Source organism: Guyanagaster necrorhizus, assembly GCF_019112545.1.
Source record: "Guyanagaster necrorhizus MCA 3950 unplaced genomic scaffold BT62scaffold_75, whole genome shotgun sequence".
NCBI lineage: Eukaryota > Fungi > Basidiomycota > Agaricomycetes > Agaricales > Physalacriaceae > Guyanagaster > Guyanagaster necrorhizus.
Genome location: NW_025064954.1, coordinates 1 through 13,109, shown reverse-complemented (window position 1 = coordinate 13,109; position 13,109 = coordinate 1). Strand labels below are relative to the sequence as shown.

Here is a 13,109-nt window from a genome sequence, read left to right as displayed (position 1 = left end):
GAGGATTGACAATGGAAAGGAATATGTCAATGAAGAGGTAAAGGAATACCTCCAGGACAATGACATACAGTTGGAATTGACTGCAGCATACTCTCTATCTCAAAACAGAGTTGCTGAGAGAATAAATTAGACTCTTATGGAGCATGCATGTGCCATGCTAGAAGAACATCACTTACCAAAGTTTCTATAGCCTGAGGCAGTAGCATATGCCACATACCTGAAGAACCAATCACCAACCAGGGCCATCAAAAATGATCTAACCCTAGAAGAAGTGTTTCAGGGCATGAAACCAGATATTTTGGCACTCCAGGAATTCAAAGTAAAGTGCTAGATGTTGCAACAAGATAACAAGAGGTCAAAACTGGATCCAAAGTCAAAGAGAATTTATTTTCACAGGTTTTACAGATGAATCCAGGGCCTGGAGATATTATAACTCTCAAACCAGACAGATTCAGACCTCAAGAAATGTTATATTCTCTAAAAGCAACACTACAGAGCCTATAGACACTGACTATGTAGTCTTCCATCCTTTGTCGCTCAAGGGAGAGTCAGAGAGCAGAGTCAAGCAGACTCCAGATGAAAATGATGGCATTTCAGATGATTCTGTGGATGCCAGAAATGCTGAACCAAAAGGGAAAACAGCCTCTGATGTATCATTGATCAAATCAAAGTTCCCAATATAGCATGGAAAGTGATCGAGCCATATGACAAATCAGTCTGGATTGCATCAAAGATCCAACCAAGTTATCAGACACTTTATAATCCAAGTGCATGAGCTGTGAAAACATCAGAACAACAGTGTACCTCAGAAAAATCATCTTTGGAAGCCATAAATGTTGCAATAGCCTATGCATACATTGGGGAAACTGCAGACAACTTCAGTGATGAGCCATTAAGCCTTGAAGAAGCCAAGACAAGACCAGACTGATATTATTAGAAGAAAGCAATAGATGAAGAATACAATCTATTGACTTCTCTAGGCACATGGCAGCTGAAAGAATTACTCAAAGACAGATCACTTGTGGATTGCAAGTGGACTTACAGATTGAAAAGGGATGGTGATAGTAAAATCACCAGATACAAGGTCAGACTTGTTGCAAAAGGATTTTCACAGATACCTGGCATTAATTTCTTTGAGACATATGCACCCATTGTCAGGCTAGACACATTCCATCTACTCATGGCAATTGCTGCTCAAAGAAACCTAATCATTCATGGAATGGATGTTGTTGGAGCTTATTTAAATGGTAAACTCAATGAATCCATTTATATGGCACAGCCACCTGAATATTCAGATGAGAGTGAAAAAGTGGCACACCTCAAATTAATGTTGTATGAACTCAAGCAATCTGGCTGAGTTTGGAATGACAAATTAAATGCTATATTTTTGGGACTTGGATACATCAGATTGATCAGTGATCAATGTGTGTACATCAGACAAATGAGTTCTGGTCCCATAATCATAGCTGTATATGTCAACAACATGATATTACTTGCCTCAGATGATGAAACCATGTCTAAAATAAAAGAAGAGCTTAAGAAGAAGCTAAATATCACAGACATAGGGGAGATTCAATATATATTGGGCATGAAGGTAGACAGAAATTGGGTCAAGAGCACTATCACTCTATCCCAGAAGGCATATATTCTCAAAGTACTTGAGCGAATGAGCATGAATGACTGCAAACCGGTCAAAATGCCTATGAACCTGAATGTATGGCTAGAGAAAATTCTGACAGAAGACCCACAAGGTATTGACACAGCCACCAGACAATATTACCATACTGGTGTCAGATCACTAATATATGTGGCCAATGGATCCCAGCCTGACATTACACATGCTGTCACTGAATTAAGCAAGTATGTGCAGAATCTGGCCGCTGAGCATGTCACAGCCTTGAAGTGAGTTTTCTGCTATCTGAAGGGAACTCTAGACTTCAGAATCACATATGAAAGGACTATGGATGAGCTGATACCTTATTCAGACTCAGACTGGGGAGAAGACAGAACAGATAAAAGATCAACATCTGGTTATGTCTGTATCTATGCAGAGGGAGCTGTTACTTGAAGTTCAAAGAAACAGCCCACTGTAGCCTTATCCACTATGGAAGCAGAATATATGGCCCTTGCACATACAACCTGGGAAGTAATTTGGCTATGAGCACTCTTAATCAAATTAGGATTGCCACCTTATAAAGTGATGACTATTTTTGTTGACAATCAATCAGCAATCAAATTTACTGAGAACCCTATATTCCATGCATGATCAAAGCATATAGACATACAGCACCACTTCATTAATGAGTGCATGGCTTCAAATGAAGTCAAAGTTTAGCACTGTGCATCAGAAGAGAACTTAGCAGATATATTCACTAAAGGCCTACTAAGACTATTACATGAGTATCTATCTGCAGATATTCTAGGAACTCGGAATTGAGAGGGAGTGTTGGGATAGCAATCCTGAGCAAGTATGAGAACATACTCAAAGATATGATGCCAGTCAGTGGCAGCTGACTTGGATCATGATCTAGACTTATTTAGTATCTCATAGAAAGATCTCAAAGTAATATGAAATGTATTTAAGTAGAATGTCTCTCTCCCAAGAGGCTAATAATAATCCTCTGTACATTACTCTGCTCTCTACTTACAACACTTTCTATTCCTAAATCCCATGCAATACTCTGTGCCTGAGAAATCCTGACTTGTGCATTCTAAGACAAACTTGGGGTGCTAGCCATGGGCTAATGAGTTCCACTCTGCTTCTACTCCTGGTTTGGGTGCTAACTGTCTTTAGTGCTTCACTGCTGGTCATAGAAATATATCCTGAACTAGACTATAGTATACTAGCCCTTATGGCATTTAGAATTGGCCCAAATGTGGTACTGTTTCTAAGTCCAATCTGACTTAGTATTTTTACCAAAGTGGTGTAATCCCTCTAAGTTCAATTTAACTTAAGATTACCACCCCAGTGCAAAGTTAGAATTACCATGGCTATCAGCTCAGAGCCTCAGCTATAGCCCTTGAATGACTAGCCATACAGACTTCAGCTTATGTGAATGTATTATTTAAAATCTGCAAATTGTAGGACTAGATGCATACACTGCATATCATCATATGCCTCAGTCATTCCACAATTGCTGTGCCCAACTGAGCTCTTACTTATATTCTTCTACTATTACTATTATCTTCATTTTAAATAATTCAAAACTCCATTGTGATACAAGACAGTAAACTCAATGCCAATTCTGGCTCTGTGACTACATTTCTTCTCACAGGAACTCCATGAATGAAGCAGTGTACAGACTCAGCTCAGTAGGTAGTCCCAAGATGCATTTATGTTTAGTAATGAATGGGTTCCTTACATATGTCTCTGAGTCACATAGCACCAGCATTGCTGAGACATAGGTCAACTTGCCATATACATAAGTACACAGTGGCAGCAGTGTTTTTCTGTATATCCAGAACATTGTATATGTGACGAGGATGACTCGAAGAGCCCTGGAATTTCTTTTTGCTTTACGCATTGCATGTACGACTTCAGCACTTCAGGAGGCTCTCATGGACATTTTCTCTGACCTGATACCTTCTCCCTACCTCTTATTTTCTTCGCACTCCAAACTAAGACCCAATAATAGCGGAATGCTGTAGTAAAGCGTATTTAGTTGATATGTAGTGGTATTTTGAATAAGCGCAAGGTATCTATTGGGCTGTTACTGCTCCTTTGACCGCGTACTAATAACAGGCCCTGAAATTTGAATATAGACTCGGAGGCTGACTGCCCATTTTCCTCATTTCAAGTCCTTCTCTTGCTTTAGACCCAAGAAGTCATCTCACGCGTTGTTCCGGCAAGGCGGACCAAGTATCCGGGTCGATTGTTAGAATGTCGACGACCGTAAGGGTCGTGCGGCATCTTCAAATCTTTTCCCGCTTTCCTTAGGCATATGACCCCGCTTTTTTGTCGTCCTGGAGTTGAGGACACTTTTATTGATGTCGAATAAACGGAGAGACAGAAAGGGGTGGCTGATGCACTATATACAATCTTGGTTTCTCATATAGTCGGACTTACCACAGACTGGATGTTTAGGAAGCGGTACGAACGCGTTTTCTCTAGCCGAATCGATCAATAAAGTTCTGCCACCAGTGATAGAACGTACAGTGCGATGCAATCCGGATTCAATTGACGGAAAATGCTGGTAATCAAAATAATAACGTGTGCGCCGATGTATTCTTTCCTTCCGTCACTCCAACATCTTCGAATCGTGTCCGTACTCTCGAGGGTAAGAGTGAATAATGAGGCAAGTTCATCGTTCCTGTTTGACCGAGTCTGGTGACGACTTGATTTCCGGTTCGTCAGCTCACAGACCAGATAAGAGAGATGGATACATGTGGTCGGATAAGGTCCCTTTCAATAAGGTATCAGTTCGAAACTTTCAGCGGGAAGCCACCAGCGAACCTTCTTTACCCACTTTGGAAGTGGCTGTTCCACCAAGTGCAAGAGCTCTTGCAGCACCTGATTTTCAGCATGTCCGTCGTGTATTGACACATTTCTGGCATCAGACCAGAAGGCTGCCATTTCGCTGGTGAGAAAGGAGGGCAGTGAATGGAAATGAACATGCAATCATGGGAGAAGTTGGAGCGGTAAATTTCACCACGTGCGCGGATACCGGACCGATATAAACCTACACCTCGAATCGGAATATCCCTAACCGAAACCGCCATGAGTTCATCGAAGCCACTCTCGGATATTGGCTATTTTCCTTGCTTTCCATCCGAAATCATTGCTTTCATTATCGAGGAGACATGGGCCCTTCCTTTGAGCAAAAAGGAGTGACTTTTTTCATGAAGGCATCACTCCGTGTTAGTCGAAGACCTTTGAGACGGATATCGATCCGGGAGTCCCTGAACTAGGGTTCGACGCCGCCAACATCCGTCCACCACCAAAGACGCCTGAGGAGCGTTTCTGGGGTCATAACAGATACACGAGCTGGGATAGACTGGCCAAGTGGATAAAGGAAATGGAACTGCAAAATATGGAGGACGAAGTTGTGACGGAATACAGACCACTTCCAGCGCCGTTCCCCAGAAAGCCAAATATCTGGAAGGGTATGATCAGATTCTTTTGGGAAGGAGGATGTTTAAGGTTACGCGGCGCAATGTGAGGCGAGCGACGGTTATCGTGTTTTGATTATTCTCTGGATGTGACTGAGAGCAACGAGCCACTGCCTACGTTGGGAAGGAAATCCCTTCTCCCACAAATTCCGGTCGATGAGATGATGCTTCCACGGCGCGTTCCTCTTCCGTCGCAGCATAGCGAGCTCATAGGCAAGATATGGAGGAAGAGGCGGCCGCGGCTCCTCAGGCTGGGCGTTCGGTGTGAAGACACGACAGATCCAACACATTCTGGGGAAAGGAAATATAGAACGATAGCATTAGCGCCCACTAATAAAGCGCGCCGAAAAGGAGGTAGACCACCTGATAACATGAAACGTCAATTGTCAATTATTATCTGCTCTAAACGTCGAGAGTAGTAGCAACGCACTCGATCACGGGTGGCCGCGTTTCCGTATCCTTCCGTAGCCCCCACATTCCTGGCAGTTTGTCTTCCTTGTGCATAATTTGCTGCATGGTCATTTTCTGGGACTGCACAGTGGCGTAAAGTTAGGAGCAGAATGTCAGAATATCTCTCAGAGGGCTCTGGCATGAAATTCTCTGAGGCATTGGATAATTTGTAATGGCGTAGCGCCACATGGCAAGAATTTGAGAATGAGCGGTACAGCGCCCGGGCACTCGGAAGGTGAAGCATGAAGAAGGCTCGCGTGGAATCGCCATCTCGCGATTGGGGTTGAACATACAGTGGTATGAAATTCAGGGTGTACTGGATATTGATATGCTTGAAGTTCAGAACGTGTACAAAATCCCGGTTGCGTGCTCTGAAGCGACACCATTCCAATGAGCGACAATATTAGTACACAGCCTTGCAATGAACCTCCTCAGACATAATAGTCTTGCACCACAAGGTTCTTAACCTGGAAGACCGCATCCGGTTTATTCTCAGCGATACGAGTCTTCGTCCGGTCATGGACATTCTTCACTCGCGCACGGACATACTCTAGAGGTGAAAACCATGAGTAATTAATTCATTAAAAACTTGAGGGACCCATTACAGACCATATCCACTGACAGAGTCTTCATTGACTTTGGTTTCGTCTTCGGTCACCAACCCTTCGCGGAAGAGAACAGGACTCGGAGCAGGAACCATCGGTACATCATCACCTGGTCTTGCAAAATAGAAGAGCCCGAGACGTTCAAGATGCGTTTGGTCGGGAGGAGGACGGACGACGCGATGGATGGTACTTTTGATATATCCCTACATTGAGGCAGTAATGAATATATATCTCACATCGAAATCACTCCGCCATCACCTTCGTTAAGAATGACAAGGTGTCGGCTGCATTGCAGGTGATGCCTCCTGGGACATATTTGACCCACTTCCATTCATTATTGGGATCCTTGACTTGGAGTCTACGAATAGAGTGAGCGCATATAAGCATGACGGAGAGTTGAACTCACGCTGCAACGGGCTGAGAGAAGAGGAGGGTAAGAGAACCTGTTATGAAGCTTCAGACCCATTTCATGGTCACAAACCAGAGAAAGGATACCAAAGTCTATATCATCAAGATCAGCATAATCTAAAGAAGCCCAAAAAGAAATTTACCTGTATGTCCAGCTGTCCATTGGTCTGAAATCTTTTTATCATCTTCAAGTGACCGCGGGTGGTAAATCATCTAATCTGGTATGTCACCTTAAACTAGTTGCGAAATCGAAAGGACCAACATAGCGCAGATGATCTTCTGACGGTGCATCATAACTGTGACGATCGATAAAGTAGTTCTCCGGCAGCTCCAGTATTATCGCGAACAGGACAAAAAGTTTCCGAATGACATCGTCCCATATTCTCCGGTGGAACTGGGCAATCTCGTCATGGAAGGCTTTGACGAATTGATGCTGGGGAACATTAGCATAGTCCGGCGTGAACTTTGGTACATTTAGCTGAAGTAAAGCATACGTGAATGGTTGAAATGAGATGCAGGATAAGAAGCCTACCATTTCCATATTCTCTTTAACATCCGAGCTACTAACGAACCTTGTTGGCTCTCTGTATCCAAAATAGCTAACCAAGCAATTGAAAAATGAACCTGGAGATAACAGTGGTGGGGAACTCACTTCCCGATCGAGAAGTCACAGGCAACCTTTCTTTTCTCCTCTAGCGGAAGCTTGAAAAACGTATTACCAATAGCAAGCTGGCGATCCAGCTGCTCCTGAGTAAAGCCAGTGCCGACTACGGTCCAGAAGCCCCAGCTCTTCAGTGCGTCTTTGAGTTCAACAGCTAGATCCTGTTTGCCATTGGGCTCGTCGAATTTGGATAGGTCGATGATAATGAGAGGGGCCCAGTCAAGCGGTGCCTGAGTTGGCGGGGGGACTATATAGGGCCCAAGCGAAGGTTTTGCGTGGACAAGAGCGGGCATTGAGGTACTAGTTACTATCAAGCTGATTCCAATACATTTTTAAACGAGGGAGAAGAAGACGGTAATCCCGTCTTCAGAAGAGAGCCGAGGACCCAGATGAGGCGATAGTTGCACCATTTTCCTCCTGTTGAGGTGATTGTCCAGGAATAGTTCCACCCAAGTTCCGGTGGTAAACAGGAGTACTACTGGGCCATGACACATGGAGTGACGTGTGTGAGCAATGGCGCAAGAGGAATCGTCGATGATGCTAGGTTTCCATGGAGAACCTTATCACAATCGTTGATAAGGGAAAATAGGTAAAACATCTACGACATACACTATGGAGGCCTTCGCGGAGACTTGTAGACCTTGAATGCGATTGTAGAGACTGAGAAGCTGGGACCAAATGAGGAAGGATAGCAATCACGTGGACACGACGCGCAATTGAATCAGCTTCAACCTTGTCAGACCTTATCAAGAGCGGCGCCTAGAGTTGTGTGTGTATCTCTGACACGGAAAAGGACATGCTCTGCTGCAATATACTTCCAGTACATCAGGAGTTTGGAATTTCAAACAGTTGGGCGTTATTTTCTGGCGCCAGTGCTCTAAAACAGCTTCTGGTCTCTTCTTGTCTTTAATCAAGGATTGCTCAAAAACGGAAATCGTTCCTTTCATCAGAAGCTTCTCTGCGGCCTAACCATATGCTTGGACCCTGCGATTTCACCACTCCGCATTTCATAATGAGGTTTCGACATGAGCTCGTCTTCTGTGCTTCTCTTTGACGTGATGATGGGTGTATAAATGTCCTTCCTCTCGGTAAAATATTCCTTTGAGGTGTCATCCTCATCTTACTCTCCTGGGGAATGGATCTCGCTCTAGACGACGAAAAAGCCTCTAATAACGCTCCTCTCTCTGATGAGGAGCTAAAAAAGGTTCAAAGGCGGATTGGTGCGTATCTGAAATCATGCCAGCCATTGCTGACCTGCTCATAGATATCCGTATTATCCCATGGTTGTGCATAACCTACCTTGTGATGCGCATCGACATCAACAATATTTCCAACGCCGCTATCATCAACATCGAACAAGGCCACGGGATCAAGACACAGCTGCACCTGAGCACTCAAGACTGGAACTGGGTCGTTTCTTGCTTCTTCTATCCCTACGCTGCCTTTGAACCAGTGTCTACTCTCCTCATGAAGCGGACGACGTGGGTGTCTTTGTCCGACGAAAATACACCGTCTGATGGTGACAGGCCGAGCTTCTGGATTGGACGGATCATGATAACCTGGGGTATCATTGTAATGTGCATCGCATCGGTGAAAAACTACGGCGGCCTCGTAACGTGTCGAGTTTGTACATGCTTTTCTTCCTTTCGCCTTGCAGGCATGTAAACTAACCCCCCCCCCAAAGTACTCGGTGCCGCCGAAGCTGGGTATTACCCTTGCGTGATATACTACCTCGCGTTCTGGTTTCGACCAGAAGAACTAGCTCTCAGAGTCGTCGCATTTTACTCTTTTGGTCAAGTCAGCGGTTTCGTAGGGGGATTCCTGGCGTTTGCGATTTCATACGCGGACGGAGTTCTAGCGGGATGGAGATGGCTCTTTATCATCGGTATGTACGAATCTTCCTTTGATCAATCAGTAACGTTATCCTGCTGAGCAGAAGGTGTACCTGCGATCCTAATGGGAGTGATGACTCTTTTTATCCTCCCTGACTTCCCACAAACAGCTAAATTCCTGACTGAGCATGAACGGTCGACGATAATCGACCGATTGTCTAAAGATGCCCCAACGAAAGAGGGAAAGACTTGGGATAGAGAGGAGGTGTTGCGGCTTCTCGTGGACCCAACGTTCTGGACGTTCTCCGCGGTATGGTTCTGTCATGCAGTAGGAGGATTCGGGTTGTCGTATGTCTTGCCTACGGTTATCTACGAACTTGGTACGTAGTTTGGTATTCCACGAGCGCGAAATACCGAAGTTCGTCATAGGATTCACAACGACGGCATTGAGCAACGTCCTCTCCATGCCTCCGTCCCTGAGCGCGTTTGCATTGCTGAACACTCTAGGCTGGCTCATCCAAAAGCGTTTCTGGAACCCGTTTCGGGTAGCCATAGGGTGTATGTCGTTCTCGGCTTGGGTGTCCGTAACTGACTATCGGGCCGTAGTGGAATTTACCAACATCATCTGCTGTATAATACTGCTCACCGTGAACGTGAGTCAGCCTCACCGTCCGTGTCGACTTTGTTTCTGACTGGATCTAGGTTCCTGTAGTGCGTTACTTGGCGCTGCTTGTAGCGACGGCAACCGCAGGGTCGGTGTACGCCGTGCTTTGGCCGAACCGTGTTGAAGCTACACGAGGAACGTCAGCCGCTGGGATGGCGATAGGGATAACCAATGCCATTGCGCAGTTCTCGGGTATCTTGGGGCCACAAGTCTTTTCTGGTTAATCTCATCTTTCAAAGGTATATCTCGAGTTGACGTGCGGCGATTTAGGTATATACGGACCATCTTACAAGGTCTCGTTTTCTGTTTGCGTTGGCCTTTTGGCGGGTGCTATATTGTCGATAGCAGCGTCCGCTGTGTTGTTGCACCGATTATGGGGAGATGGGAGGACTAATGTCTCATCGAAAGAGACAAAGTGAAATAAATCTGCAGTAAATATATGTATGGTTCTAGCTAATAATTCATGCCATCTTCAATGCACATCGCACCTGTGAATACTTGACCATGGTCTTGAGCCCGGGTTCAAATTGAGATCTTGAACACTGACTTCAGGCTCAAGCCCAGAACTCCCAGACAGCGGGCTCAAAACTCAGGTTGATGGCAATTTTGAGAGCTGGAGGGGCTGCAAAATACGGAGCATTGAGGCCGAGGTTGTACATAAGAGGTCCTAGGTTAGGAATATGTCACCACCGTGTGAGGGTACTGAGTTGAGAAGCAAGAGAGCAACTGTCAACAAAGCAAGATGTAGATCAGCTGTGTGTCGTCTTATAAGGATCCCCAAACTTGGAACGGCTAGTACTTGTGCATCATACTGGCCCGTACACCGTATCGATGTTTGGGGGTGACGAAATTAGCTGGCCGAGACTCGAGTACACGCACGTTACGCGTCACGGACCTCGTATCCGAGTTGAGCGTCGTGAGCAGGTATTCATACAGGTGTCCAGCCTTCATGGAAGCGATTCTGGAGACAATGTCTGTCCTGTCCATCAGGAACCCGCAAAGGTTTCCATTCAGTCTTAGCGATCGCATCGACTTCAGGATCTCGACAAAATGCTCACACTGACATCAAGTATCCTTCAAGTTGCATTCAATTGCTGTGGGTATTTCATGATCATATGCGGGAACGATGGGCCTCCGAGCCCCGCGTCGCAGCTAGAGTGGAGCAAATTCGACCAGATCCTCTCAGGCCCACTGTTCGACAGTGAGTTTGTTGTAGGCTCGTGCGCCATCTTCGAATCTTTTCCCGCTTTCCTTAGGCATATGACCCAGCGTCTTTGTTATCCTGGCGTTGCGGACCCTTTTCTTGATGTCGAATAAACAGAGAAACAGAAAGATGGTGGATGAAAGAGTCAAGGATGAGTGCGCGCAGCGATCGTGGATGATATAACGGACATTGAGAATCCTGCATTCAGATATGTGGCGGTAAGCTCATTCATTTTCCTTTTCAAAAGCTGAGGGTTGACGACAATGCTACAGTCAGAATTGACTAGGTGATTGGTGATGGACATTGATGCGCTACCTGAGCACTATCGTCTGGTTGTGCGGCAGTGTGGCCGATCGACGGACTGCAATGCTGATTCTCTGCCGGCCGTCGGGAAAAAAGATGGCTCTAACGCTCGCAAGAGTCACTCGTCAACTGATTTGAAGTGGTGAAGCTACTCTGATATGCGCGACACTCTAAACTGAAGGAAACTGGTGACTCATGGCCCAGTTCAATGTTTTGTTCTTGTCCCTAAAATTCTGCCAGAGCTCCTGCTGCTTGCCGACAGTAAATTGGTCCATCAACTTGCGTTTATGAATGGTAACAATGAAGGTAAGGAAAGTCGCGAGGTTGAAGGCGTCGACAGGGTTTGATACGTCAAATGTTCGGACGTTGTGCTCATAAATGCGACCTTCCTATTACGAACCGGTCGTCAAGAATAGTAGCATAGTATGAAAAATTGCGTTTACCTTGTCGTCCTTCATATATGCACAACAAACAGTTCCAAGTGTACCTTCTGTAATGATACTGAACACTGGGAAATTGTGAATGCCAAGTGCAGAAAGAAATTTGATACAAGCGATGAGGTCCATACGTCCTTGGTTGACCCCGTTCTGCTGCATGTTATCTAAAAACTTCTTGTACTCCTGCACGAGCAGAGGAAGTAAAAGGATGTTCGTATTAGTAGCTTTGTCATCTGGTGCATCCTCGTCGTCGTCTGTGTCAGGCTGGGGCGTGTTACCGTCACTGTTGACGATATCTTCATCGTCTCGGCCTTTCTCTATGTCGGTATCTCCCCCCTCATCACTATCCTCACTTCCACTTCCATCATCCTCTGTATCGCGATTGTCATCTTCATCGCTATCTTCATCATTGCCATTATCGTCGTCACCACTATCGCTATCCGATGTAGAAGCATGGAGTGTTTCGTCACGCAGCACAGTGTACGAGGTCGTGTCAGCCTCGCGACTGTCTAAAGACAAGACCTGCAAAGCAACACTCAAGTCGTCTGAAGGACTCACTGGCCTTTGAAGTCGTGATGTCGCAACAAGATCATTGTTGTCAAATGCCTTCTTGAAGTCGGCTGAGGGTGAGGCTGAAGTGAGGGGGGCCCTTGTATGGGATACGGGTTTGCTACGACGAGACGGCAGCAGTGCAAGCTTTTTCAGCCTGGAACGATCTGATGCGGTGAGGGTGATGTGTTCAGGGGGGAAGTTACCGAGAGTCGCAGCCGTAATGCCATCGCACTTAGCCTGCTTCGGTTCAGAGCCCGACAGTGATAGCTCATGACTGTGAGAGCGTAGCGTCAATGCCGCTTGAGCGGCCGCCTCTGCGATACAATAAAGACGAGCAGCGTCTTCATGAGACTTCTCCGAGGAATGGTCACCGTATTCTGCTACTTCACTTTCCCACTGGCGTAGTCGTTTTGCAAAGTCAGATCTCGTTGGCATGTCATGTACGTCATTCCGTGGTAACTGAAGCATACGCTCCAATCTGTGTCAAAGATCAGTATCCGTTTCGCGGTGAGGATCTCATCCGTACCTCGGCTTCACATCATCATTTCCCGGAATCCTTGTGCACGCGTTAATGAGGCCGTCCCAAGCTGTCCTGACTTCTGCTTCAGGAAGACGTTCCCTCTCCGCATCGACCTTGTGCTTTCGCGCCTCGCGAGAGGACGACAATATGGCACTGCGACACGAGATAACATGCTTCAGGACTTCAGGTGGCAATGCTCTCTCTGTCGTGAATCGCAGTTGGTCAGACGACATACTCTTGTATAGCCGGTCCAACTCGTCTTGTGTTTCAGCGTTTAGTCCTTGCTAGGGTCACAGCTTCCGGTCAATCATTGGCCGAAGAATCATAGACAGAAAAACACACCACATTGTCAAAAAAGCCATCA

At 45.9% G+C, this 13,109-nt stretch overlaps 5 protein-coding genes across 5 annotated transcripts; 2 read left to right on the top strand and 3 right to left on the bottom strand.

Annotated features, from left to right (window-relative positions):
- Positions 1-3,811: 3,811 nt before the first annotated feature.
- Positions 3,812-4,573, bottom strand: BT62DRAFT_1013999 (uncharacterized protein; the record flags this gene model as incomplete). The annotated part of the gene is made up of 4 exons (XM_043178140.1): positions 3,812-3,978; positions 4,067-4,107; positions 4,155-4,402; positions 4,454-4,573. 4 exons carry the CDS (start codon positions 4,571-4,573, stop codon positions 3,812-3,814), a joined length of 576 nt encoding a protein of 191 aa, XP_043032883.1.
- Positions 4,574-5,896: 1,323 nt separating this feature from the next.
- BT62DRAFT_738846 (gibberellin 2-oxidase) lies at positions 5,897-7,617 on the bottom strand. Its single transcript, XM_043182097.1, has 9 exons — positions 7,225-7,617; positions 7,105-7,171; positions 6,835-7,050; positions 6,716-6,785; positions 6,660-6,665; positions 6,571-6,607; positions 6,423-6,522; positions 6,169-6,367; positions 5,897-6,109 (listed from the first exon to the last, which is right to left on the bottom strand). Exons 1-9 carry the CDS (start codon positions 7,524-7,526, stop codon positions 5,991-5,993), a joined length of 1,116 nt encoding a protein of 371 aa, XP_043032882.1. The 5' UTR covers positions 7,527-7,617; the 3' UTR covers positions 5,897-5,990.
- Positions 7,618-8,336: 719 nt separating this feature from the next.
- Positions 8,337-10,151, top strand: BT62DRAFT_958021 (MFS general substrate transporter; the record flags this gene model as incomplete). The annotated part of the gene is made up of 8 exons (XM_043188437.1): positions 8,337-8,453; positions 8,498-8,860; positions 8,918-9,118; positions 9,170-9,445; positions 9,495-9,623; positions 9,672-9,718; positions 9,768-9,948; positions 10,000-10,151. The coding sequence occupies exons 1-8, from the start codon at positions 8,369-8,371 to the stop codon at positions 10,146-10,148; spliced, it is 1,431 nt and encodes a 476-aa protein (XP_043032881.1). The 5' UTR covers positions 8,337-8,368.
- A 409-nt stretch (positions 10,152-10,560) lies between these two features.
- Positions 10,561-11,046, top strand: BT62DRAFT_1013996 (uncharacterized protein; the record flags this gene model as incomplete). The annotated part of the gene is made up of 2 exons (XM_043178139.1): positions 10,561-10,701; positions 10,768-11,046. 2 exons carry the CDS (start codon positions 10,561-10,563, stop codon positions 11,044-11,046), a joined length of 420 nt encoding a protein of 139 aa, XP_043032880.1.
- A 180-nt stretch (positions 11,047-11,226) lies between these two features.
- Positions 11,227-13,109, bottom strand: BT62DRAFT_738837 (uncharacterized protein). Its single transcript, XM_043182096.1, has 4 exons — positions 13,088-13,109; positions 12,752-13,025; positions 11,680-12,703; positions 11,227-11,625 (listed from the first exon to the last, which is right to left on the bottom strand). The coding sequence occupies exons 2-4, from the start codon at positions 12,976-12,978 to the stop codon at positions 11,407-11,409; spliced, it is 1,470 nt and encodes a 489-aa protein (XP_043032879.1). The 5' UTR covers positions 12,979-13,025; positions 13,088-13,109; the 3' UTR covers positions 11,227-11,406.